The 27,925-nt window shown below is 44.3% G+C and overlaps 1 protein-coding gene across 2 annotated transcripts in view; it reads right to left on the reverse strand.

Annotated features, from left to right (window-relative positions):
• Window positions 1–255: 255 nt before the first annotated feature.
• The window catches only part of PDE4B (phosphodiesterase 4B), a 193,386-nt gene continuing 165,716 nt past the window's right edge, over window positions 256–27,925 (reverse strand). Inside the window, exons 7-17 of one of the 2 annotated variants that reach the window (XM_035891803.1) lie at window positions 27,776–27,888; window positions 12,370–12,384; window positions 12,197–12,275; window positions 8,870–9,048; window positions 8,182–8,280; window positions 7,879–8,043; window positions 7,364–7,463; window positions 6,510–6,664; window positions 6,291–6,413; window positions 5,088–5,270; window positions 256–2,330 (exon numbers count right to left, since the gene is read on the reverse strand). In XM_035891803.1, coding sequence (XP_035747696.1) covers window positions 1,965–2,330; window positions 5,088–5,270; window positions 6,291–6,413; window positions 6,510–6,664; window positions 7,364–7,463; window positions 7,879–8,043; window positions 8,182–8,280; window positions 8,870–9,048; window positions 12,197–12,275; window positions 12,370–12,384; window positions 27,776–27,888 — 1,577 coding nt within the window. In that variant the 3' untranslated portion in view covers window positions 256–1,964. The other variant, XM_009636214.2, reaches the window with a different exon arrangement.

The raw sequence follows: 27,925 nt of genomic DNA on the forward strand, positions 1-27,925 counted from the left end.
GGAAAGCGAAGGTCTCGCAGCCACACGATGGAGGGGGTGGCCGTGCCCTCCGGGCCGCAGAAACCCTTCTCTTCCCGCTCATAAGACAAGGTTCTCCACGTGTCCGCTGGGTTTCGGCCACAGGAGGGTTTGGTTTTACTGCACCCTGGTGCCAGCGGGGTTGCGGCCGAGCACAGCGAGCGCAGCCACCTTCGCCTGCGGCTGAGATACTGCCCACGCCGAGCTGTTAAAAAAAACAGCACGAAGAGCCGCAGGCAGGGTCATGCTTTCATTTATTCACTTCATATAAAAATCTCTTAAGAATGCATCTGAACACAATATATAGTACTATAACATACATTGTGTGAAACTTTTGGAAACAATAAAATAACCACCTGGAACAATGCAGTGTTCAACAGACATACAAACCCATTGATCATGCACAACTGTGCTATTCTCATTAACTAGTTAGTCACAAGTTGGACCAAAAGCTTGAAACATATTTTACAAACTGAGATTGACACCGCTCACGATGCCGGACAAGCTTTGTCAGAAGAAGTTTCACAGCACAATTATTACATCAGTTCACATTTTTGTCATAGAAATTCACATTGGGTTGTTCAGAAATTGGAACGTGACATTTAAAAGCCGGCCCGTTCGCGGGGGTTTCTTTTGTTTTTGGCTCCTCCCCTCTAGGTTTTCAGCACTTCCAAGCGCTCACCCGCTGCCCTGGGGTCCCGTCCCCCCCTGCCCCCGGCTCCCCCTGAAGACGAACCCCCCCGTGGGCGGCGGGCCCCCGAATGCCCTTCCTGGGTTGCGTCTGTCTCTTCAGCTATGTTCAGGTTCTTGTATTTTATGCAATACAAAAGGTTACAAGAAAAAAAGGCAACTCTTATTCCGAGTTTTCTACACAATTAACATCGCCGCCGACAGGCAATGTTAATTTATATAAATTAATAACTTACAAAACATTACAGTATGTACATTATGTAATAAATACACTGTTATAAACAGTAATGGAGGTGTTAGAGCTCAAGGCAGTGCAGGAGGAGGACGGTGGGCCTAACCCTAGGAAACGTGAACGATAGGCAAGAGAAACACAAATATCTGAGCGTGCAACTTCCACTGAGCCAAGGAACTGCCGAGGGGGAACGCGCGTCACACGCTGCCTTATCACGCTTACTTATATATGTACTGCGCTGCGCCATGGAAACAAACTACCCTCTATCCTGTGCACGACAAAAATAAAACCCTGTTGAGGAAAAAATACTGTTATTCCTAGCAAGCGAACAGAGATGGTGCACGATGGCATGAAGGGACTCGAAATGGGTCACCTGGGGTATTAAGAAGACGATTAAAGGTGCAGTAATGCAAAACAGAGGGTTTCCCTTCTGTTTAGTCTGTAAAAGTGATTAACTGCAATAAAGTGACAGGTATTGCCCATGAAAAAAGGAAGACTGCTTCTTGTAACAGGAAGAATCAAAAAAGTATCTGTCAATTTTCAAACACTTTGTGTCGCTTTTTATACTAAACTCCGTGTATTTCATTAATAGACTCTTGAAAAGACATGAAAGTGTTTACAAAGAAGGCACACAGGTCTGCAGACAGGTGGTCAGGTGGACAGGTTTTATATGGAGAGTTATTAATCAGTAGTTTCTATCAGTCTAACTGGTATAAATTCCAAAACTAACAGTATAAAAATCTCTCAGTTGTGTGTCATTTACTCTTCAGTCACGACCCAAGCCAGCTCCAGGACAACACGATGCTCTTAGCTGACAAGGCTCAAACCACAATGTAAATCACCTGTTAATTTCCTGAGCAATCATTCACTACACGATCTTTAACCCTGACTCCAATCTCAAGTAGCTGGGAAGATCTTTCAGCCAATGTTAGACACAGGCCTCAGACTCAGGCTGCAGGCTAGTCCGTGAGACTGCTTGCATGCTCGTTAAGGGTTTAAAATCCACTCACACAGGTACAGGACATTATGTGTCGACAGGAGACGTATCTTCTGTCACAATTTCTATGTTTGCCTCCCTCTGTGAATCCTCTTCCCCTGGGTCGGCCACGCAGAGTGTCTTTGTATTACTGAAGTAGCCGATGCTCTCGCCGTCCTTCTCCGGTCCATCCGAATCCTCCTCCTCCAGCGTCAGTTCAAACTGGAACTTTTCCATCAGGCTCTGACAGTCCCTGCCCCGCTCCTCCAGCGGAGGAGATGGGCTCTGAGGTATCATGCTCTGGTACCAGTTCCTGTTGTCCTCCAGTGTGTCCAGGATGTCCTGGGCATCCGGCTGCACCAGGTCAGCCCACGTCTCCCAGAGCGGATGGACAATGTAGTCAATGAATCCCACCTGAGAAAACACAGGAACATGCATGCTTAGGGGAAGCGAATGGCTATGAGCAGATGGGATTCTAAAAAGCTCAAATAGTGTTAATACACGATGTTTACAAGCAAAACATCCGCTTCAGAGCAAGCCCCCAAACCAGCACACTCTAATTGCAGACATAACCCAAACCTGCACCTACAACGTTGGACGAGGTTGACAACTTGTCCAGAATCAAACCTTGGATGAAAGTTTAACTAAAAGCAGGAGCCACCTGGAAACTCAGCAATGGAGCTGCCAATCCCATCCCCGGCTGCACATGTGATTTTAAATATCCCTGTCGATGTTTGTTCCTGACTAGTGGCTCAATCCCTGCCCTGCAGAAGTCAGGGTAAACCATCACTCTGAAGACAGAACATCCCACCGAGGGATGCCTCTTGCCAGCTGTTAGTGCAGAGAGGCATTTTAGACCATCATTGCCTCTACCCTAAGCTGTGTCTCAGACAGGATTCCTTGGTGACTGCGGACAAGGCTGCTGCATTTATGGCACCCCTGCCGTTACCCCAGGGTAGGCATGTGGCTGGCAGCTGTGAAAACACCAGTGCTCCCAGGGTGAGCAGCCGTCCTAACACCGAATGTCACTGCTTTTATGGACTGAAGCTTGACCTTTAGGTGTATTTTACCATGGTATGTAGTTTGCACCTATTCTGAACCGTTTCATGGCCCTGCCTCTTTAAACATTTCAGCATTTCTCCACTACTCTGCCAAAGCGGCCACAGTGTTTCTCTGTGGAGCCGGCCCTGCTAGAGATTTCCTTTCCTTTCATTCTGTTTTGGAAAGAGCGCAGAAAGCAGGTCAGCTCATCCCAAGAAGTACTCCTCCCGCATGAAGGCGGACAGACTGCCGCTGCCCGACTCCCATGGAGTGACGTGCCAGTGGTGGAAGGGGTGGGGTTTGTGGCCGAGTCTGTCAGTCCTTCCGCCGGTTGGCGCGTAAGCTCTGAGCTAAATCATTTTTCAATTGTCTGACTAAGAGGACGTACGTCCAGGATGGAGAAAACTGAATGGCCATAAAGAGGATTGAAATTCTTCCGTCTTGGCAGAATGTGTCACTTCTCTCCTCGCTCCGCTGGACAACATTTTGTGCAGCAGGAAAATGGCTCTCAAAGGGGCCAGACTCAACGTGCAGATGTTTGCTTTGGAAATCACAGACACAACAGGATGTCAATAGAACCATTAACATTCAATTGTAACATACTGTTGAGGCAGCTAAAACAAAAAGGTGATGAAAATTTCCTGCAGCACATGTTCTGGAGCACTTTTAACAAGAAAAAAAAAAATTCTGTATGGTTAGCTGATGGCTTCGCCACCACCAAAACACTCAAGAGCTGCACAGCACCAACGGCTAGAGATCGGTCTCTTTGGAACCAGGTCGTTGCTTCTTTAAACAAATATCCCAAATCACAGAGTAGCTGGCCAGATGGCTAAGCACTGACCTTAAAATATTTTGATGTAAGGAGGTACCACCATCTAGAGCTCTGAAATACTTGCATACTAGTTTCCCATCAGTTCCTTGTTTCACTCCAGAACGGACATGCCACCTTCCCTTTCTCCTTTGCCACTAGTTGGGATTTCAATGGTAGCCATTTTGTGCAATTCCTGTTCTTTTTACATAGCAAAAATGCCATTTTGAAACCTCTGTGAAGTGCATATGTGAAACAAAAAATAAATTGGAGCTCACATGCAGAGCACATGGGCATTTGCTGGCCAAGCCTGGCCGAAAGATTCATTTCTTGTTAGGTTAACAAATAAGACAGATTTTTCCAACAAAATCACCATGCGGTTGAGTGAATAATTTTGAAACCACTTGGCTTAGCCCTAGAGGACATTTGGAAATAATTATCATCAATTTTGTTACTTATTCAAGCTGAAAAACCTCGATGATGACTTGCTCGAGTCATTTAAAAACAACAACCAAGACACCATTATATAAAGACTGGAATATGTTTAGGCAAACATAAATTACCGGCTTCATTACAGACTAACCGGGTGAAATTTTACAGCCTGTGCTACACAGGTCAGAACAAAATCTGCCCTTGAAACCGTTTAATCTATGAATCAGAACTAGGGATGAGCCAGTTAATCTCAAAAAACAAGACATATCCAGCTCCTTTTAAGGTTTGTATTGACATAAATAAATATTTCTTTGACTTCACCCAGCACACAGCAGCTCCATCAGACCTCTAACTTAACCGGGCAGATCATGCACTGCAGAACTGTTCTGCATGAGGCTGAATAACGACTGACATCCAGACTTTTCCAGTGTCCTGAAGTGGATCTCAGCAGGGAGAAGCTCCTAACCCTGCAGTACAATGGGGCTGGCATTGCTATAAATGTCTGACATGGGGTACAAAGTCAGTAGGTTTAGGAGGTGCTAATTAAGGAGGCTGCGGGGTGTGAAGGCAGAAGAGACCTGGCAGAAGGGGAGATCAGAATTGCACTTTTCAAGCCTGGGGAACAAAAGGAAACCAACTCACTCTGGAAAATGGAACGCAAACAGGGCAAGATGAACAGGCATTTGGACGCCAAGGGGTACATAAAGGAGCCTGAACAGCCTCGCCAATCTATATGAGCTTCAGGCACAGCTGGATGTCAGGGTCAATCAGAACCAACCCTCTGAACAGTTGGCTGTTCGCCTAATTGTGCTAGAGAAAGCAGATGAATTTTGTCTCTGCTTTAAAACACAAGCTCAGGCAGTACAAAAATGCAGCTCACAGCCAATTACCTGTGATTTTTCCACTGACGCTGTGTGTTTGTCGCACATTGGACTGATTTCCATTCCTCTTTCTCGCTCTTTGTCTCCCTGCTGGAAGAACTCCTCCATGATCCTGTCTGTCCACTGCCGGTACAGCTCCAGAGACTTTGTGGGATTACTCAAGTCCGCACAATGTACCATATTTCGGAGAACCTGCAATTACATTAATCAGAAAACTCATAAAATCAAATGGAAAAAGAGGACGGTTTCAAGCTGTATCTGCTTGCTTAATTCAGAACATTTAACCACAAGACTCTTCGATTATGCAACAGCCTATAAAAATATGAACATCGTAACATCTCTGTATATGAGACTAGCTGCGATGGCCCGCTTCGAAAGTGAAATGTGCTGTATGTTTTTCAGACAACTCGATACTTACACAAGGTGCAGTTGTGGCAATGTTTGTTACATCATATAGGTTTTGAATGCAGGTGCTTTCCACCGTTCAAAATTTATTTTCATGCTCTCAGACGGTTAAAGGCTCCTACTTCATTAAATGAGTAACATCCCTTCCACACACACAAAAAATGTGCCTGACTAACCGGCCACAAAGATTTAGACGGCAACAGAGTGACTTGTCTTAACATCAGCAGTCTTAAATAAAAATGTAAGGAGAGTTTTCCCATGAATCTGTTTCAGAGAAGTTGGCCATCAAAGTGGAGGGAAGCTCAGGATGCATCTTGTCTTACTAACTACATAACCCTGTTCCAGTACCGCTTTGTCATTTCTGTAAATCAAGGATTAGATTATATAGGGAACAGACTGTGCATGGCTAATTTCAGCTCGGTGGAGAGCTGCTTTAGGTATGGAGTTAAATTAAATTATTGCAATCTTGCAACGCTATAGCATTCTCTCTACACTTTTTCGACATGAGAAACAAATGGGAGAAAGCAGCAAGGAAATTCAGGAGCCCTCAAAAACTCAGCCCTACAGATTAACTTCAGAAGAATGCATGTTTGCAATTCCATACTCTAAACGTCAAAAATGTAATCCCCCTTACATAAAAGATACGGGACCACCTTCTACCTCTTTGTGGTGCAGAACAGAAGAAAATGATTGCTGAAAATTTACGTCAGTAGCTATGGCCCATTTAAAAGCCACAGTAAAAACAGGAGCATGGTTTCTTCAATCCTGAACAAAATACACAAAATCGAGGAAATTCGGCTCTCGTACCTGTATTCTGTCTGTGTAGTTGTCCAGAAGGAGGACTCCTGAACTGGTCACTTTCTTAGTTTCCACCATAGTCTTCAGATCAGCTAACAGACTCATATGCTTGGACATATCTGTTGCCAATACCTTTAAAGAAGTGAAAACACAATCTCAGTATGGGCAACCATACAAAGAGGCCAGTTCTTTGTTTAAGAGGAGGAGCAGGTTGTGCATAGGTCATACCATGTCAATCACCATCTTCCTGAGTGTCTGACGCTGTTTCTTGGTCAAGTTCTGGAAGATGTCACAGTGCTCCTCTTGAAGCAGCTTGAAACCCACAGCGAGATGGTGGTTCTCCAAGACAGATTCGTCATTGTACATCAGGGCTAGTTCAGAATCTAGCAAAGCAAGATAAATATGTGACTCCAGCATGTGAAATGTGTGATTTCAAAGAGCAAATGCTTATCCTGGGTACTGAAATGTTTATCTGTATGCAATAAATCGGGAAAACTTTTCCTTTTTTGCTTCATGTGGGCCAAGAGCGTGCAGTTTTCTAATCCGAGCACATATGTATATAATATAAACAGCCCTTTGCTCATTTCTAATGAACAAAATAGTACTCGGTTGACTTAGTTACGGGCTTCAGAATCACTGACAACAGAAAGCATGAATCCTGCAAGTGCACTTTCCAAAAAAGAACAATACCCGTATTTTGGAATCAAGATACATGCTTAGCCTGTTGCAGAACACAGTATGAACCACAATATTTAGCTTTATCGTTGTCAATAGCAATAGCATTATTTATCTTATAGCAATGATAAAATTTGCACTCAGGACTGGAAGAATTATTATGCGTTAGCAAGCAGTAATATTCACAAGATTCAAGGGCACTTGCAAATTGCACTACAATAGCTTCCTTTGTTAGGAATTTAATTTTAATTACTGCTTTATTTCAAAACTAGTTTACTGCACAAAATTTTGAGAAAGTGATGCAGTCTGAAAGTCATAATTTGTGACCTCGCTGTAATGGAAAATGCATTTCCATTAGTTTCCAAGTTTGCAGATGAAATTGTTATTGTATTTGAAACAAAACTCACTTGTGTTAATAAGAAATTGATTGGAGACCCCGGGGTGATCCACATCATGAATTGCAGCTGCAAAAATTGCAGCAAGGATTTCCAAATCAGTGAAGACGGCCTAGGAAGGAAAAAAGGAATTTGTCAGAGAAGGCCTTATGTTTTATCTCTCAACAGTTTGGGAGGCTGATTTAGAGAAACAAATTGTGCTTTTAAAATTAGTTTTCAGAGAACAAGACATTTACTCAGAAGAAAGGTCTACAAGCAGCATGTGCTCTTTAAGATGAAACAGAGATTACAGGCAAAGCTGCTGCTAAAATTTCTTAATGGTGATTTCCCTGGCAGTAAACTGAACCCTCAGAGGAGCAGGCAGCACACTGCTTTTTGCAAGTCTGAGTGCTACTGGTGATTGACTCAGCTTAAGGCTTTTCTCCTATGTTCACACAGGCAATGTGGTGCTTTTAAGCTGCCACACCCCACCTTTAAACAGGACGACTGCCCAACACAAAGCACTTGGCTCAAACTAGGTAACTCACATCCAGTGCGGGGGTAGAGAGCAGAACATGCGTGGACTGGGCAACATCAGCAGCATGGAGGCTGTTGTGGTAAGCTACGTCTGAATGGTAGTGGTCTTCTAGTGTCATCATGTACGTTACAAAAGTGTCTGATGAGATCTTGAATGTTTTTAGTAGATCTCGTTCCTGTATAACAAATGGTACAAGCATACAGGCATATATCAAATAAGGATGTCATACTGTAGAAGGCAATAAAACAGAAAGCAATTAGAAGCTAAAGTAGCATTGTAAAAGAACAGCAAATCTGATCAGAAAATCACGAACCTGAAATATCGCGTACATAATGCAGGTGAGTGGCCTGTTGTGGGAATACCTTGCAACATTAAATATGTTGAGACCCCACTTATTCAGATCTTCCAGTTCCTTTTGAAAGGACAAAAAGAGAATGTTTACAATATTTTTCAAGACAATTCTGCATTTATCACTCACACCATGTCTTTTGCATTTTCCAAAAGTTTAAAAAGATGCAAATTCAGTCTTCATTATGGTAATTATGTGAGTGCACAAACACGTGTCCTTAATAAAGTACACAGAGTAACTGTGAAGGGCTGATGCCAAAGCTCTTGTACAAGGAGATGACATTTCTCTGGGCGGCAGGGGAATTATTTGTGATGTGTGTTTCCAGGTAGCAAGAAGAAATGCCCTGACAGAGACAAAGGCCCCATAGCCAGTTTGCTGGACATAGCATTGTTATACGTTCCTGTGTTTGATAATTGCTCTCCTCAGCCTTCATCACATTTTTTTTTTATTGTTTTAGGGATATTTTCAAGGAATTTATGAAAATAGAATATGCTCTTAGGGCCTGCTACCTTTAATTACAGTATTTGTAATGGCCACATCACTTCAGGGATACCAATTCCAGTTTTACAAGGTGGTGGCAGTCCAGCCAGCCAGTTCATCCCCGGCTTCCAGATAATACCGATTCTCCCACAACTGTAAGAATCTGTCATACCTTGGCCAGATGATCTTCCTTTTCTGTTTTCACACCAAATCGTGAAATGCTGGTGTTATTTAAGCTTGAACTATGCATTAATTTTTTCACTCCACTGATCTGTGTCATGAGCTGCTGTTTTTTCTTCTTCTCTCTGTCTTTCTGGGTGGGAGAAGGAATCTCCACGTCATTCTGCTTGTCTGTAACAAATAAAGGTGAAATGACTCAACATTGTTTGCAATGTAAGCACCCATCACACCCCCCAAAATCAACCCTTAGCTTTGCTGACTAAGTGGCTCTACACAACAGTTCAAACCCATGTGTTTCTGCTGAGGGCCTTCTCTAGTTGTGGGATCAAACTGAACCAAAATCAAACAAAACAGTCACATAACCTCTGTTTGCCCTCTGCAAGACTGAACCTTCCCACTGAGCCCTGCTGGGACATGAAGCGCCATGCAGCTTTCATTGTAGCCATTTCCAAGCTGCATCGCTTGGGGACACAGCACATGTCCAAGAGCTACCTCTCCATGCCTGAAGGGCACCCGGTTCTGATTATGGCTAGATTTCAATTAATTTTTATTACCTATTTTCAGGAAAATAAAATATATAATCAAACAACACATTTTTCCTCAATAAAAGTACATAAGCACACATTCACTCTATTGATACTTATTACGGCCAAACCCATCACCATACCCCCTGCTCTTAAAACACCATCCCAGTAACAAATTGGCGTTACTGATTTATTAAAGGTTTGCCCTTTACAAATATGTGTAGAGTAACATACAATGCACAGGTCATATTTCTATTGTCAGGCTCAGAGATAGTAACAATATTAGTGCACATTAAGTAGGCACCTAGTACAAGTACACCAAGTACAAACTTGGCTGTGGAGATGCATTTAATAAATAAATCTGTCCACATATGCTACTTACTGCCTTTACAACTGATTTATTTGCTACATTAAAATGGAGATACGGTGGCTCATTACTTTCATACTAACCATTTTTTCATGAACTTTTAGAAAAGGCTACTATAATCTCTTTGTACCTTTGCATCTCTGAGGACCTCTGGAGGGACTAGGCATCTAGGAATTAGTTACTTTTGCCTTGGCTTAATTAAAAATCCCTGAAATAAGAACTACCAGTGTGTCTGCAACACTGCAATTAAGAAGGAAGCCATTATTCACAGCAACAGTCGAGCTGACATCAATGGGTGTTTCCCTTGTGTGTTTTTGCTGAACAACAGAAGGACTTTCCTCTATATAATCTCCTTAGCAATGACTAACACTAAGGCAGCGTAAAATGGACATTCTTGAACAGAAATCTCTGTAATTTGTTAAATCATGTCCCCACGGCGGTGGCAGCAGCAACACCCCTCACCCCTTAGTAAAGGGCACGTGCTGAAAGGCCATTGTGATCTTCCCCATTTAAGTGACGTGGCCAATGATAAAACCATTGCTTTTCATCTTTGTCCTTCATACGGATCTAAAGCTAGCGTCCTTGCTATCGCTGACCAAATAGTGACTGCAGGACTGGCCCCTCTGCAGAGGACGTCATTTCTTGGTGCCTTCCACAGATCATTTAATACAGTTAGGAGACTGAGTGAAGTAACATGATCTGGTTTCAATATGTATAAGTCATCCCCATCTAAAAAACTCTGTTTGGAGATAAATGAATGTCCTATCCACATATTTATTTCTTTGTTTGTTTGTTCAACTTCCTCAGTTGTAGACTCCTGTAATTTTGTGTGTTCATTTAATTTTAAACCAAATTTTAGGGGGGAAAAAAGTAATTCATAAAAATGTAACAGCATGACTTCCTGAAAAAGCTTTAAGATCCTTTTAAAAGCTTTACTCATTTCTTTTTAATATGAGCAGTCAAATTGCAATCTGGCCCAATCTGGAGAGCCTGCACCACTTGGCACTGACACGGCCCTAAGTGGTGGAGTGGCCCTCACACGGCCACAAAACAGCAAGGACGTCACCATTGCAGAGCATGTGAGAAGCAGCAGAATAGGAATGAACGAGACCATTGTGAAGACCTGCAAAGGGAAGCAGTTACCTGACCCAGCTTGAGTACAGGGAATAATACAACCCCATTAGCACCAGCAGCAGCTTCAGCTAATTAGCCCCTGCTGAGATACAGACTCCACTGACTCAAGTGTTATGTGTGGTTTATTAGTTTTATATTAGGTCCACAGCATCAAGCCACATTGGGTATTTCTGCTGCAGCACATCCTGCTCCAGAGACATATGCCTACTGGCATGAGCTGATAAACAACAAACTCCCTGAAAATGCCATGGCGGTCGTGCTCCCCGGCGCACTGTGTACGCTCCAGGCTCTCCAGCTGAAGAAGTGGCCTGCTGGCTGGCAGCTAGGCAGTCTTGCTTCTATGCCCTGTATTAATTCATGTTCTGGATGCCATGATTAAGCTGAGTGAGAAGACAGGGCCAATGGATTCCCACAAAGCAGCTACAGACTTACATGGATTATTAATGATGTGGTGTGTCCTGAATGCACGCAGTAGTTCCAGTTGCAACTGGCTATTGAAATCACTTTAAAATCCCTTAATGGAAATAATTGTTTGTCATAAAGTGAATGCTTTCTGGGCCATCTTAACCACAGGGCATGAGTCCCCCATGAGCTCCGGCATCCCACATATACTCAGCATTTTAAGCTGTTGGACTCAAGAGATATGTATATGAGGGTCCTGTGCTAAGCTTCATTTTATAAGCAAATGGTCACAAATTCTAAGCTGCCTGAAAACACAGCAAATTATATTTTTCAAAACAAATATATCTTGTAAACACAGGAGATTAATTCATGTCAGTAGTCCTATGAGCTCCAACAAAACTAATGAAATGCAAAATATTCTCTTTGCTCTCTATACTGACTTCCAGTGCAAAATGAGCAAATACATACAAAGTAATATATAAAATGTCTGGGCTCAACCTACTTGTCTGAACCCCTGTTTCTGATGGGTAAAGATGCAGCTGCAAGAGGCAGTAGTTGCAAAGATAAGAGTATGCAGTTGGGCTTATGTGACTTCGTCCTTTCCATACAGTCAACACAAAAGTCAAATATTGCGTAACGCAGTTACCAATAACTTAATTCAATGTGAACAGAAAAACCTTTTGATTTGGAGAAGGAATTTGTCTGTGGATAGACTTATTCAAACACTGTATTATTTTCCTCCCCATATCCATTTTGAAAGTGAAAAATAAAAAAAACTCAAATCATGCTCTGCCCCAAAGGAAAACCAGGCACAAGCACTGACTGGTGGGTATTAGGCTGCCATTCATCATAATCTTTGAGTCACCCGAAAACTTGGGATGCGACGCCTTACCCAGGAAAGTGTTGGAAATGTACTCGGACACCTGGTTGCCAGAGCGGCTCATCTCGGAGAGGTGTGTCAGCTCCCGGTTTCGCATCCCTTTGACCCAGGAAAGTGTTGGAAATGTACTCGGACACCTGGTTGCCAGAGCGGCTCATCTCGGAGAGGTGTGTCAGCTCCCCGCTCAGCATCCTCTTGAACTGGGAGGGGAAGAGCACATACACAAAGATGGCATTTTTCTTTCCAAATTAATACACCTCTAACTGTATCACAAGCAAGTCCACAAACAAGATGTTAAAAGCAAAATTCTGGAGATATTTCGAACAGAGCCAGCGACATATGGTTTCATTTAGATACTGTTCAGCATCATCATGACTAGATATTTCTTTTCAGTACACTAAACTAGAAAATTAATTTCCTCCAAAGATGCATATTAGTTTTTACTGTAACAAATGAGAAGATAACATTTCAGGTAATCTCTCTGAAAGATCAAATTCTTGTATTGGTTTTAAATTCCACATCCTATAACCTTCTTTTTTTCTGAATTTTATAAGTTTGCTCCATTTTGAATTATGCAAGTAAAAGACAATTGCGTATGTTCAGAACAGAACAGAGGAGAAATATGCTATAAATCTGAAGATCTGCTTAGATCATTACAGTAAAACGTAAGATTCAAGCATTTGTTCACCCAGATATACATGCTATGATCCTCCTAATTTTCTAATCACACATTTTCATTGCTGCATCATTTTACCCCGCAACAGTAAATTCCCAAAGGGGGAAAAAAAATTACATACATGTATGCCACATGCACAGTACACACATATGTTCATCTCTTGCCATACAGTACACATAAATAACCATTTTAAAAGCATGTTTTCCTTATAGACGTTTTATCCAAGCAATGCAGCACAAAACCCCAGTCATGTATAATCCTTCAGGATTTAAACCCACCTTAATATAACCCCAAGATACAGAAAACAAATAGTTTGCTTCAGGCATTTTGGAAAACTCCACGCTACCGTCCACAAATCCTCACGGAGAAATCACCGGTCAGACAGGAGAGCTCCTCAGGCACACGGACACCCCCCTTCCCCAATCAATAAAAAAAATCAGCGTTCATCAAAGCCAGAGATCCCCCAAAGCCCGGCAGTTGCTAATCCCAGACAAAGGCAAGCTTGGCATAGCATCTTTGCAGAGGGCTGAACGTGGGTGTATTTGCTCGCAGGAGAGAATAATGAAATCAGGGATTGCACGAAGAAACGAGAACTAATCCAAATGTATTCAGCTGGATGGCTGGAAGCACTTATGAATTATGAATCGTCCTGGTTGCTTAGTTGGCTGAAGGGGGTCCCCACTCCACATTAGCCTTGCTCAGCTGAACTGTATGACAAAAAAATGATGCTGGTTTCTGAGGGATTGCCAGCTTTAGTAACACAGCCATCTTTTTATAAGGAAGATTAAAATGGAGGAAGCTCCGTGCATATTTAAATAAGTCAAAAGTAGGCAGTAGTCTCTTCTCCATTTCTGCTTTTTTTTAATCCTCTTCATTACAGAGACTGAGGATTTTCAAAGCAAGCATTCACATATGGATTTTTAAAAGCATAATTTTTCACATTTTCAGTGTGATCATAGTTTTTTTTCCCCCCTGCCTGTTAAAAGGCAAAATGTAGCAATGTAGCAAAATGTATCTTTACAAACTGGAAATTTTTTTCAGGTAAAAGGAATAAACTAATAATAACCTTAAATCTGTACTCTCAGTCTGCAATCACAATGTAAGATTTTAATAAATTCTTTCTTATAAGAATATAGTCACAATCCAAATGTCAAGATTTAATCATTACTTCAATTTTTAAACTGAAATGCAATCACTTTATTAGGACGCTGTAGCTGTCCTTTTGGCATCAAATCAAAAGCAAAGCACATTGCACTGTGTATGCGATACAGATCACAGCAAGGAACCACCGCTGATGTGCAGCACTCATACTGCTTTAGGATGTCCTTGGTGATTGCTGGCTGTAATACTCCACACAACAGCACCCAGGATTCCTAAAATAAAAGTGCAATCTTTGGTCTAAAATTATTTTCTTTCTCTGACTGCCTTGATTAAACGTTATCAGCCCCGCTTGGCATGACGTCACGAGGCTTCCTCGTGTGCTGTGGGACATGCAGGGCAGGGGGGCCAGCCTGTGCTGCATCGCATCCCGGCCCCCACTGCCAGAGCTGACAGGCAGGGAGCTGCAGAGCCTGCACACAGCCCACACAGAGCCCACGCAGAGCCTGCAGCTCCCTGCTTGCCCAGGCTGCCGGACCAACACTGAGCACCACGAAAATCACGCCTCGCTGGCCAGGCATGGCTCCAGCTGCTGCTGAGCACCATCCAGATGGGACTCCCGCTCAGCCTTTTGGCCGTAAGAACCACAAAGAGCAAATGAACTTGTGAACCCACCTTCTCTTCTCCTTAAATTCATGATTATCAGAGGTGGCAAGCTGATGCCAGCTCCCTTTTACCACGTGGTTGTCTGCACAGACCAAAGATGAGGTGCTATCTGCTCGGACTCTGCCACCACCGTCTCTGCTGTCTTCTCTCCCAACAACCTGCCTTGCCCTGCCAGTGTGAATGTCACATAGAGAGGCCTCACTTTCTGGGTTAATCAGCCAGTTTCGATACTGTCTCATGGGATACAGGCAGCAGCAGGATGTGGAGGATGCACATCCCACAGCAATGGGGCACAGGCAAGGGCTTTGACTCATGGGGTCTCCACTAAACTTCATGCCCACCAAGAGGGACAAAAGCCTTTTTGAAACTCCTAAGGGAACCCTTAGTGATGGAGAACGAGCGGCACCAAGAATGAAAACCAAGTAAGAGAAAGCCCGTGGGAGGAGAGCTCTGACCCTATCATCCCTCACAGTGACGTACTTTCGCCGGTCATGAGCACCAGCCAGCGACACGTGAGCACTCCCACAGACTTACAGCGAACCATGTGCTGAAACATTTCTCTGGATCGAGGCCTTTATCTTTACAAGGAAAACACCATAATCAGATGATCTCACAAACAACTTTTAAACAACATTGAATCAGTTGGATTTTCTATACAATTGCCCCTTTCAGACAAGTAATCCCAAGTAGTGGACAAACATTTGAAAAAATGCTTTTACCTCACAACTGGCCTCATGCAGTACAAAGGGTAGCTGCTACCTCTTCATAGAGGCACAAAGCAATTGAATGGCCTCCACAAGGTCACCCAAGCCATCTGCAGCAGAGATGAGGACAGATAAAAGACCTTGGGATTCTCATATCTGATCTTTAACCAGAAATCTGCCCCCTTCATCTCCTCCAACAGCCTTAATCGTGCTCACTTTTCCAGACTTTTAATCAGCAACCTTTTATAAATGCAGACAGCAGTATTACAGCACTGCTGAAAGGACTGTTGGTGCCAAACCCAGCCGAGACACCCACAGCGCTATGAGAATACCCAGATGCTTTGCAAAGTTTATTGCAATTTACCATCTGAATGATACTGGCACCTAAGCAGCATTTCCTTAATAACACCATAGCCTTTTAAAAAACAACACAGTTCAGCATGGACCAAGGCATGCTGATGGTGCACTCAGTAATCACAATATCTTCACTGCTCCTGGGGGGTATTTGGGATTTTTCCTGAACTTCCCTTGATGTCAGGATGCTCTGGAGCGACGCTGCTTCCTCCGAACTGCTTTGCCATTTGCCTGCGGCGCCCGCGGGGAGAAAGCACGTTGCTGCCTCTCTGCACAGATCAATGACTGATGTCATGTGCAAACCTCTGTAACGATCCCTTCGTTAAATCGATTTGACAGCAAAGGGTAAAACAAACAGATTGCACGCTAGCAATGAGAAAATACCAACTGCTCTGCCATTAAGCAAACAGAAGTGTTGCTGCTTTAAAGAGCTCATGCATGAGCGCAGCATGGCCCTGAGCTTGGCAATTACAGTAATGCCTATCAGCAGCATGTGGACGTGTGCTGTTATTTTCATAATTAATAATCATCTCGGTGCCTTTTACAGAGGAAATAAGCACTGATAACCTCGCTGTACAGATGGGAATTGAGGCACATGAGGATGTACATGGGAGGGGAAGCCCACCCTGACTTGAGAGGGTTTTCCCTTAAAAAGAAGCAAATCAGGAAACGGACTTGGGGCTCCCTTCTCTCTACGCCAAACTCCGACTGCAAGACCATGCAAGTAACCCATTCAACTGATTAAAAGAGTACAGATACTGTAAATAAGATGAAGCCCCAACTGAAATTTTTAATAACCAAATACACATAGTGCTACAGCTGACCTTCCCAGCAAGTCACAGAGGTCTAAAACCATCTGGAGGGTTGTGTGAGAGAAAAAGCCACCGCATCGTGTAGAGTTTTCCTGTTTTGCATGCTCTGAAGTAACTGCAGAAGTCATCTGAACCAAATTAAGTCTCCCAGAAATTGAATCATTTGTTGATTACCAGCAGCGACCCTTTTTCGTGTATTCTCTGGTAGAGGGAATCACAGTTTCTTTCCAGCTTTCCAGTTGTGCGTGCGTGCGGTAATTTCCTTGATTACCATTGGGAAAGTTCACTCACAGTTCCCCTCTTGGCTGCCCACACCACACCCTCGCTGCTCACGTTTTCTCCACACCGGCAGTTGCACTATCTGCTTTTACTTCTCCAGCTGCAGCGTAGGACTTAGCACTGGCCCCAGCGCAAGGTTCTTCAAGGACATGACCACGGGGACCTCTGCGAGCATGCGGGAGGGTGGTGACATCAGCACCGAGTGCATGGCAGCTCCTTCAACCACTCAGCAGCTGGTCCTTCACTCCATCCTAACCAAACGCTCTGTGGGCCAAGCTTGCTGGCCTGCATTTTTGTGCAGAGGAAGAAAATTTGGCCTAATTTATCATAGGATTTGCCAGATGTAGGAGCCTGAGCACACTGGGAGCACGCCGGCTCTGGGGCCACCATGTGCAATATGGGGTGGAGTCCAGGGCAGCATCCAGCCGCATGTGGGAAATCTCCCCAGTGCTTCAGTGTGGGAAATCCCACCTTTCTGGCTCTTCATGGAAGAAACAACTCTCTTCCTTTCTTAGGAAGGTTAGGGAGAGACACGTGGAGGCACACACAGTTCTTGGCCTTTCCAGCCCCACGCCGTCTCCAGCGATAGCTCTGTTGTTATTCCTGTTCCTATTTCCCTTTGGAGTACAGCATTAGAGGTGTTACTGGTGCTTTACAGGGAGAATAAAGACAGGAGGATGTATCTGCTGCTGATGTAAATCCTTTGAAGTCGATTTATACCAGCTGGGGTTCCCTGAGGCCAAGAGTCCCTATGCAAAGAGGCTGCTTAAAAAAAGTTTTAGTCATTTGCAGGAGCTGAGGGCAATTTCAAGATAAAAGAGCTGCTAAGATGCTGCAGGGCTCCAGCAGTACCTAGGGAGAGTGGGGTCCCACCCCACACTTTGATGGAGGAATCTCAGTGCAGATCTCCAGTGTGTAAAAATGTTTATAAACTCTGTTCCCGGCGACCCACCCTTCTGACGCAAACATTACATCCCTCACTCATCTACCGCTCCTAGGAATCCTCAGAACAAAAGGATTTGTGGCACGAGGGTTACTTTTGCCTTTGATTTCCATGCAAAGGCAGCTGGCCTGAATCCTTCTTAGCTTAATTGCCCAGGTAAATCACTTCAGTTTCAGAGGCGTAATTAAACTTTGGTGTAACTCCATTCATTTCAACAGCTCTTCCCCTGGGAATAATTGGACGCCCAGCACCAGGAGCTGGGAAGAGCTGACACTCACCTGCCCGTGTGACGGAGCGGAAACAAGAGTCCAGCCGGAAATTATTTACACACAGGAGGGAAATTACTCATCCGTGTATACGGCAACCAGGTCAAACAGCAAATGTGTAATGCTTTTGTCTGGACCTCTGGTCACTTGAAGGGAATGGATGTGACACTTGTGTGCTACTGCAGATTTTCAAAAAAATGAGAATAATCTCATTGCCTGTGTTTGATAAGCCAGAAAAAATATGCGTACATACCCAGCTAACGGATACCTCGTTGCCGTATTGCAGAGACACCTAACCCCCTTAGGCAGACAAAACTCCCAGAGTTAGGATTTCGCCTGAGCACAGGCAGAGAAAGGCTCACAGGGTGCGATCCCGGGTACCTCAGGACAGCGGTCAGTACCAAACCTGGACACCCCCTGCTCAGTCCCGAGATGGGCAGGGAAGCAGATCTCTGGCACACGAGCACCTTGTAACTCTCTGAAGGTAGTTTTTCATTACTGTCTTTTTTCCCCAAAGTACATTTGGAAAACCTGCTGACTTTGCAGGGCTGGGGAATTTCAGTGTTGTTTTCTTAAAAAGTTTGCAAGTCAAAAGCATTAAAATTCTTTGATTTATAGGAGCAGTAACCCAATCCTTTATCTGTGCTTTCCTGATGTTACATCACTTACAGAAAGGACTGTGTCAAATAAATTTGCAGCTGTCCTTGCTACTTCATAATTTCTATCGATTTTCCTTTTCAAGCACTCACATGAAGGACGATGGGAAGGTACATTTAAATGTTTAAAGAAAAAATGAGCCCATTTCACACTAGTCAGTATTAAAGGAGGAAGTTTTCAGACATATTTCAGTGCCTGGAGAAAAGTGGAATGGTTGCCGTCAACTATCGGTCATTAAAAAAAATCAAATGCTTTTCCAACTCTTTCTAGTTCTTGTTTCCTAAAACAATATAGTTTTTAATGCGCTAGAAACTACTCTTAATGAGATACAAAGTAGTATTTGGTTTTCGGTTTTTTTTTGTTTTCCCTTCAGCTTATTTTTTAAACCAAAAAGTAAACACACGGTTATGAAATCTCCAATTTCACATCAAAGAAGAGTTGATTTATATACACGTTCAAAGGAAGACTTTAAAGGAGTAACATCATGACCAACTTGTTGGCCTTATGTTATTAGATTAATTTAAAAATCCACAATGCTATTTGGTTTTCGGGTTTTTTTTGTTTTCCCTTCAGCTTATTTTTTAAACCAAAAAGTAAACACACGGTTATGAAATCTCCAATTTCACATCAAAGAAGAGTTGATTTATATACACGTTCAAAGGAAGACTTTAAAGGAGTAACATCATGACCAACTTGTTGGCCTTATGTTATTAGATTAATTTAAAAATCCACAATGTAAATGTTGATAAATAAATAGCACGTTGCCATAAATCAGCATGTGGCTGCTCATGAAAGCAATAACATATATCTGATGTAGACAGAACAATATTCAGATTTTACCTGTAAAGTTTAGCATTTCTGAAAGCAGCGGAACCTCCCTTGGGTGGGACGTATTTATGCAACATAGGGCTTAAAAAGTGATGAAGTGGAACCTGAAGCAGTAGTGTTATCACCAGTACCCTTCCAGCTCATTTATAGACAAATGAGACTTGAAATATGCAAATTGCATTAAAATGCCGGAAAGGAAAAACTCCCTGTAGGATCCTGCCCAAGGAAAGCACTGTGAGTTAGCACTGCTTAGAAACGATACTGAATTTCCTTATTTAAAAGCAGGCTTAGGGCATGTTACTCACTTGCTGGGAACTGGTAAGGCAGAAGAAAAACCCCCTCCACCCGATGCTGGGGAATTGGTAAGGTCATGGAGAAACCACCCCATTTACTTTCCTGAAAATGAATGTGTCATGTGTTTATAAGGTGTGCCTGCCTGAGTTTTTGTTGGCACACAGAGGAAATGCCTGCCATACCCTGCAGGGCCAAATCTGCTTACCACCTCCTCGATAGGGGCAGTCCTGCAGCATCTATTACCAACGAATTCAAGTCTCGGTGTATCCAATACCACTGTGTTTGGTACCCAACAGCTCTTGGTTTAGATTTACATTTGTTTGGATTGACATAAAAACCAGGACTGAGAGAGTTTAAGATTTCATGCTGCGTGGTGTGACAAAGCACACATTGTGCGTCTCCCCGGGTGGAAAAACCACGGCAGTGGAGTATGGCCCAGTCCGCAGCTTGAACTGAAGCTTTGGGCTCCTTTGGAAGAGGCTCAGGTCGTTTTCTGCTTCATCCAAAATGTTCTTCCCATACTTAAGAACAGGTCTCGTCTAGCCAATTAATAGATGCAACTAGATCTGAAGTCTACATATCAGTTCATTATATTTTGTATTAACTTCCTCACCAGTAAGCAGCAAGAAAAAAACGCCTGGCACCAAAACCCTTCACCTGTTGAAACTGCACACTGCAAGAGTTCTCGATCAGGCAGAAGCTTAGCAGCAGTCCCCCAGGAACTGAAAGGTGCATTTTATAATGTAAAACAAATTGCACTGTAAGGAGAAAGAACCACACAAATGGCAAACTACAGGCAAGGGGTAACTCAAGCACCACCTTTCCCAGAGCAGCTGTGTGCAGCACGGTGAGCATTCACACCAGTTTTTCATCCCAGTGCTACTTTTACTCTTCACTCGAATGACAGGCAAGTCAATCAAACCACAAACAAGCGAAAACACTTGTTCTGCAAAATAATTTTCATAGAGTTTTACCAGGTGGAAAAATGTTTGTCGTGTTAACTGAAAAAAGGAAAATCAGGAAGAAGAGACGATGAGTACCAGCCTGAGCTGAAGGCTAGGAAGCAACAGCAAAATTAAAAACTACAGCAGCTTGTTTGTTGACACAAAGTTGATTAAAGAAAGACCTGATGCAGCTGACAACATCTGTGGCCTCGAGAGCAGATAGTGCTCCAGAAGGCTGCAGATCTCAGACCAAAATCTTCTGTCAGTCACACCCATGCAAACCACACTGATGAAGCCTCGAGTGCCAAAGGAAGCCAAACGACTACGTAAAGAAAGCCCACAAACCAGAGCCTCCCCAGCCGCTCATCCCTGCCAGGGCAGGCAGGGAGCAGGCAGAGGCAATCCCTACTCCTGTGGAGTTTGGGGGTGAACCATAAGGAGATGCTGGACATTTGGATGAAATATGCCTGGATTATATTCTCAGTCTTCAGGAAAAAAAATCCAACTGAGAGGGAAGAGCATTTAACAAGAGAGCAATGCAATTAAACATGGGATTTTGTTAATTGTATGAAGGAGCAATTTAAATTTAATTTTAAATTGAGTCAGGCTCTGCAGTCATCATTTAGGCAAATCCACCTGGGGTTTTACCTGAGTAGGAGAACAGGCTTTGGAAAATTCAAATAACTTTATGCCCTGAGATGACTTTTCCAAGATGCCCATGAGAAAAACTCTGGCAACTTTTGATCGACAGATGTCTGTTTGCTTCAGAAAACACAGGATAAAGAGTAAGTCCCGTGGAAGAAGTCAGTGTAGCTCTGCAATACAGTATCCCCCCCAAAAAAACGTGGCAGTTGGTCCTGCCAAAATGAAAATGAGCCTAATGCAAGCAGCAAAACCATATGGAATACACTAATTAATGTAAATATATTTAAATGAAAAATCCTTCTCACATAGAGATAGGCAAATAATTTGCAGAATAATTTTTAAGTAGCGTTTGCCCAGCTGTGCAAAACCAGAAGCAAGGTGAGGCACTTCTCGTTTGTTTGCTTTAAACACAGAGCAAAGGCTTTAATCAGAGGAATCTCTCCCTCTAAGAGCTCTGACGGATGAGCCTTCAAACCAATACATCTCCACAACATGTTTCGGCTTTGATAACACAACATCTTTCAATTAAGTTTCACTTAGTGCAAATATTTTGATCAACAGCTGCCCCACCAAAAGCAGTTGCTCTGCAACTGCGTAAAAACCAAGGAGTTTGGAGTCAGGCTGCAGAAACCGGCCTGGTCCACAAAACCAAGGTCAGGATTAGGACTTCTCTGAGTATTAAATCCTACTTTGAAATCCTTCACGGCCTGCTACCATCCTAAGTGATGCTTTTCCTCCAAGATTTCATGCATCTCCAGTATCCTCACTTCACTTCCAGAGAGGTCACTGCTCTGAACAGTTAGTCACTCTAGTCCTGCCCTTAAATTGTGATTCATTTTGAACCTGCCTTTGAGCTATTATTTATTTAAGCCCCACCCTAATGTGTTATAACGTAAAAGTCTGAGAATGCAGAACTTTAAAACCCATCACATCCCAGTACAAGCAGAAATGTTTAAAGGACATGCTAGAAGGTCCTGGGCACCATCGTGTCCCGGAGGATGGCAGCGCCCCAGAAAGGTTCCTAAGAAGATGGATTTGAAGCAAAATTCAAACCCCAAAGTCTTCATCTCTGCTGTGGCTATCTAGGTGTGCACCAGCAGCATGTATGGTGCGTGGCCATGGGATCGCCCTTGTATGGGCTCTTCCCACTCACTTCCTGCACAGTCCCAGAGGATGAGAAAGCATCTGCCACTCAAAGTCACTTTGCTCAAGGAGGGTATCTTGAATGGTGGCACTGGCTCCTGACACTGTACTGGCACGTTTTATAGACAATAGTGCAGCTTTCCCATACTTCATTTTTTAAAATATTTGAATCAGTTTAACTAAGATATCTGGAAACTGGCAGCCTCGAGGGCTTGAAAGACCAAATTATTAGGTTGTTAAATAAGCGAACATATGGCCCCACTATTCCACCTCACTCTTCATGACATATTTGATATAATCAGAATAATTTATTTTACTGGACAAAAATCAAGGGAGGAATAGGACGGATACAGAGACAGCTACCCTAGAAGTCCATTTATGATAGTGGTAAGAAATGATACACAGATGACTTGGACCCAGCTCCCCAAGTCTTGAACATCCATGAGGAGCTTTGAGGGGTTTCACAGTCTGTGGCAGAGACACCGTCCAGAGCTGGCTCCTCCTCATCCAGCAGGCTTCACTGGAACCTCATGTTCACCATTCCCAAGTGTCCCTGTTAAAAAACCTGGGTCCCACATCATGCACAGCTTTGCCTTAAGAAATATGGTGCCCTGTCCTCTAGAACAAGGACATCCTCAACAAAAATAAAATGCCATCAAACAAAGATGAAGCGAATATTCCCAACCTCAGGTATAAACAGCTCCTACCGTAGTGTTCAAGCACAATGACCGTCTAGTGTCCTGCTCTGCTGTATGTCTAAGAAACAGTTAACCACCGTGGAGCACGCAACGTGCGCTAGGGCTCTGCAGGGACCAGCTCTGCAGGAACCGCTGCGGAGCAATGCCAGGGGCTGCTCTGACTGGCCCGCTGCGCCGCACTCCGGAGAGCTTTCCCAGGCGCTCGGTTGTGGATCCCGGTTTCCGTAACGCAAGTCCCCGAGCGCGGGGAATACCAGCGTGCGGCTGGGGAACCGCGTGCGGAGCTCAGTGATTCATCCTGGCTTGTAAAAACAAGAGACGTGGAAGTCTCTTTGTTTCGCTGGCTGCTGCACTAGTGAACAAGCCTCTCTTTGTGCGGCGCTCGGCTATTTTAAAGGATATTAAACAAAGGAAGTTACAGCAAAAGCAAGCGAAAGACTAAACAGCTCAGCACCACTTAAGGGAAACATCACGTACGAAGAGGACAAGATTTGGGGCTGATGGACTGGCAGAAGACAGGAGAGCGAGCGTGGAGGCTGTGCAGCCCGGCACATAGGCTGCTGGCACTTGGCCCCACACCGTGCTCGACCTCCACCACGGACCTCAAGAGTTTACATTAGTGTCCAGATGTTTATTTAGCCACTGTCTCCTGAAAGCTAGGTGCGGCCTTGATCCTCTTTTCTGACTGAAATGCCCTTTGAAATACAAGCAAAATGAAATCAGTTGTGTTTATCTTAGTGGCTTCTGGCTCACAAGCAACCAAGATAGGAGTACGGAGCCCTGCTGTGCTGCTGCCCCGAGATGCCAGCTGAAAATGGCCTTGGGTGGCAAGATTTGAGTCATGTTATTCAGCACTCAGTAGTAATTGAGACATCTTTAAGGGCTGAAATAAGAGAGTTTAAGGATTTACTCTGCAGTGTTTGTAGCTGCACAGGCAGTGCTTGCAGGGAAGGGTCCCCCAAGGAAGAGTCTGGGGACAGAAATGGGTTTCAAAAGTTGCAAGAGCACAAGACAGGCACCCTGATGACAGCACCTCTGTCTACTCAAAATTAGAATATCCCCACAGACCACAAATTACGTTATCTGTCCATTCACTTACTTGATGGACTGCAAAAAGCTCAAAAGAAGACTGGTCTAATTTAAGGAGATGGAAGGGTGCTGCTTAGGTCCATTCAGATATATCCGGTTTATGTGTGATCTGGGCTGTATCCTGCATGGACAAGCAGGTAGCTCTTGAGAAATAATAAATTTTCTACATCCCTCATTTCTATGATATTACAGACCCATAAAAACTTGAAGCTGGCAAGACCAGCATTTCAGCTGGGAAAAATACTTGCCCCTTTTTATGATTCGGGGGACACACTGAGCATGTCCTCCCCCAGATCCCAAATGCTATATTAGGTAATAGAGCTGAGAGGGTCCTGTGCTTCCATCTGTAGGACAAGTGAGGCTGCGGACAGCTGCCTAAGGCCAAATGCAACATTACAGGGTGGCCACCAAGAGAGAAAATACCCCCTTTTTATCAGCAGCCCCATGACTCACAAATCCTTCTGAGACACGATGCAGCAGTTGTCTGAGATGGAAGCTGGACAGGGTGATAAATGCAGGAAAAAAAGAATATATATGTTAAAATAATGTAAGTATTTATAAGTAGACCTTACTTACATCATCTACTTCATTCTGCAGGCAACACCAAGTGCCTACAGAGCTCTAAAGGTAATTTTGTTTCATTGTAAAGCTACAGGGCCATACTCTGCTCATGGCAAAATATCAGTGTAGTGCCAGGAAAATAAATTCCCTTCATGTCTGTTGCACTCCTGGCAACCAGGTAGTTTTCCAGGTAGTTTTTTCTCAGATTTAGAAAGTTAAGGGCACCAGTGCATGGTCAGTTGTTCTTTAGCAGAGGCTTGCAGCTGGAGCAGCAAGGGACTCAGGCTGGTTTGCAGATCAGGCACTGCTCTGGTAATGCGTCAGGACTCACGGACGCCAACGACAGCACAGCCGGGGATCAGAGTTCCCCTCTTTGCCAGTTTTACGTCCGATCCCTGCTCGTACGACCGCAGGGTCCCACTGTGCAAGCAGCAGTGCTCCCTTGGCTCACAGTGATTTCAGTGCAATCAAGCTCGTTAGCTCACAGTAAGATTAGCTGCTCACTGTTTCCTCACTTCTCCTGTAATTAACTCACATCTTAAAAAAGTATACGCACATGTTTTAACTGATGTTTTCCGAAAACCATCAGCTTATAGCCAGGATGCCGTCCTGCATGGTGTTTCCCCCCAGCAATTCCTTTCTGGTGCAGGACTTCTGAGAATCCCCCTGCGAACACGTATGCCGAGATCCTCCCTCACTGCCTGCTGTTGTTGCAACTCTGGATTTTCTAAACTACGTCTGTCAGGAAGGAGACAGGAAATTCGAGTCACACTTGCAACAGCTGTGCCATGCCTACTATCAGTCTCAAATGACGTAGTTTGGCTTGGGTGGCGCACGGCCAGGAACTCGGCAAGAGCGGAGGTCAGGAAGATAGGTCACTGTTTATACTGCTCTTGCACTTGGGAGCATGCTGAGTCTATTTGCTTTCTTCCTATCTATACTGTTTCTCTTTCCGTTTTTCTTTAATAATGTGGAGCCCAAGCATCCTGTTTTCAAAACATCTGACTGTTTTGCTATTTACCGGTGACAAATTTAAATGCCTTCGACCGAAGCAGGCCGCTGAGTGGGATGCAGTTGAGTGGGATACTTGGCAAAGGGAAAAAACCTGACCAATTAAGGACCGGTGCAGCCTCCTCCTGAAGATGCACGTTTCCAACCCAACGGCTTCTCACAGTGCAAGATCACTCTGCAGACTGTACATCTGCCACCAAAACCCAAAAACCACAAACCCCCAAACTAATTTGTGTCAATATTTACCACTGATGAGGAAAGGAAAGCGACGTGTGAGGCCATTTTATGCTTCTCTTTCACAGATGAAAGCGATACTGGAAGTTGACCAAAAAGCGCAGACATTTCAGAAGCTGCTTATGAAAGAACAAAGTTTTGGGAACCTTTTGCTAGACTCAGCTGTAAGCCATTTGCACACAGAGGGATCACAACTTTTAGTTACTACAATAAGCAATTTAATTAGTCTTTCACCTTCGTAAGTCCAGATTTGGGACTCAGCGAAAAAAAAAAAAAAATCTTGAAATGAAAGGCGTCAGCGTCCACAGTGGAGTGGCAGCTTTCTCTGCAGCCTAAACCTTTCTCAACTTTCACCCTGGCTTCCCTCAAGACAAACTAAAACAAAAAAAAAAAAAGATAATTTTCCTTTCTTGAAAGCTGGGTCTATAAAACTTTTATTGCTTCCTTTGCCCCTGCACGTCGTGGTAATCACTTACAGAGGAGGAAGCTGAAGTAACACAGGATTTCTTTGCTCAACTTTTTCCATAAAATCAGTTTATGATTCAGCATTTCTGATTTCATTAATTTCCAATTAGGAAAAAAAAAAATTTAAAAATAAATAAAAATCGCATGGGGTTTGTGTCGTACAACTCAGAACTGGGTTTAACCACAGCACCTGGTCAAAGGCACGGGTGCTGCAGGCACAGCCTTGCTCCCAGCGACCCCGCAAGCTCAGGTTGGGACCACACCACCGGCTCCCCGGCCAACGCACGGCCCTGAACGCTGCATGAACGCCCGGGTGCAGAAACCGCGCTTGAAAAAAACCAAGGCACACGGGGCCGGGGAGCTGCCAGCCTGTCCCGCTTGGGGAGATGCTAAAGCGAAATTTGTCTGATGCTTTGGCTTCGGCAGGACGGAGCTGGGGAGCCCGGCTCCAGCACGGGGAGGCGGGGGCAGGAACATCCAACTTCCAAAAGTTGCAGAAAGTCGTTCTGACCTCGCGTTTCGCTTGCTTTCCTCTCTGCTGCTTCTTAGTGTACTCCCGGGACTCTCCCCCTTCCCTCCTGCTTCTCTGACTTTTAGCACAGCCTACTTTCCTTACTTTATTTTAGCACCTTACTCCTCGCAGAAAAACTCAAAATTCCCCTTTCGTTCACGGCGCACTAAAAACTGAAAAGAAAAAAAAGAGGTGGCGGGAGGCGGCCAAGCAGCTCCTCTCGGAGCTCCCTTCCCATACACAATCTTTAGCTTCGCACCCTCATCATGTGCTGGCAAGCGGTGCCGAGCCAGGCCACCACATTAAAAACGAAATTAAATGCTTACCGAAAGACAAAACAGCAATAAAAGAACGTACCACAATGTTGAGAGTTTGCCATTATTACGGACAGACAACAATAAAGATAATTGACTTTTGAAGTGATAATTTGTTAAATACGGGCGTTTTCACAGCGTTTCTGGTAATATCGGTTCCGAAGGGACCGGCGCTAATTGAGAGCTCTTTGAGTTCTCAGCAATGAGCCCGGCGGTACGGATCGCTCTCCCCCGCCTCAGGTTCTGCTGGCCGGGCCTCTGTGGGGGGAGCCCGCACCTCCTTCCCCGGGAGTAACTTGGAGTTGCTCTCCTCTAGGGACGCCCAGACGGGCCGGGCATCACGCTGCCGTGCCCCGCTCCCGCATCCCCGGCTCCGCATCCCCTCGCCGCCCGGCTCACCTTGTTGGATGCCATCTCGCTGACGGAGCGGTAGGTCTGGATGGTCTCCAGCTGATCCAGGCACCAGTCGAGCTCCTCCAGCGTCTCCATGGCCAGCTTCTGGTAGGGCTCCTCTGCGAAGAGGCAGACGGACATGTAGTCGGGCTGGCG

Source organism: Egretta garzetta, unplaced genomic scaffold (genome assembly GCF_000687185.1).
Source record: "Egretta garzetta isolate BGI_Z169 unplaced genomic scaffold, ASM68718v1 scaffold163, whole genome shotgun sequence".
Taxonomy (NCBI): Eukaryota; Metazoa; Chordata; class Aves; order Pelecaniformes; family Ardeidae; genus Egretta; species Egretta garzetta.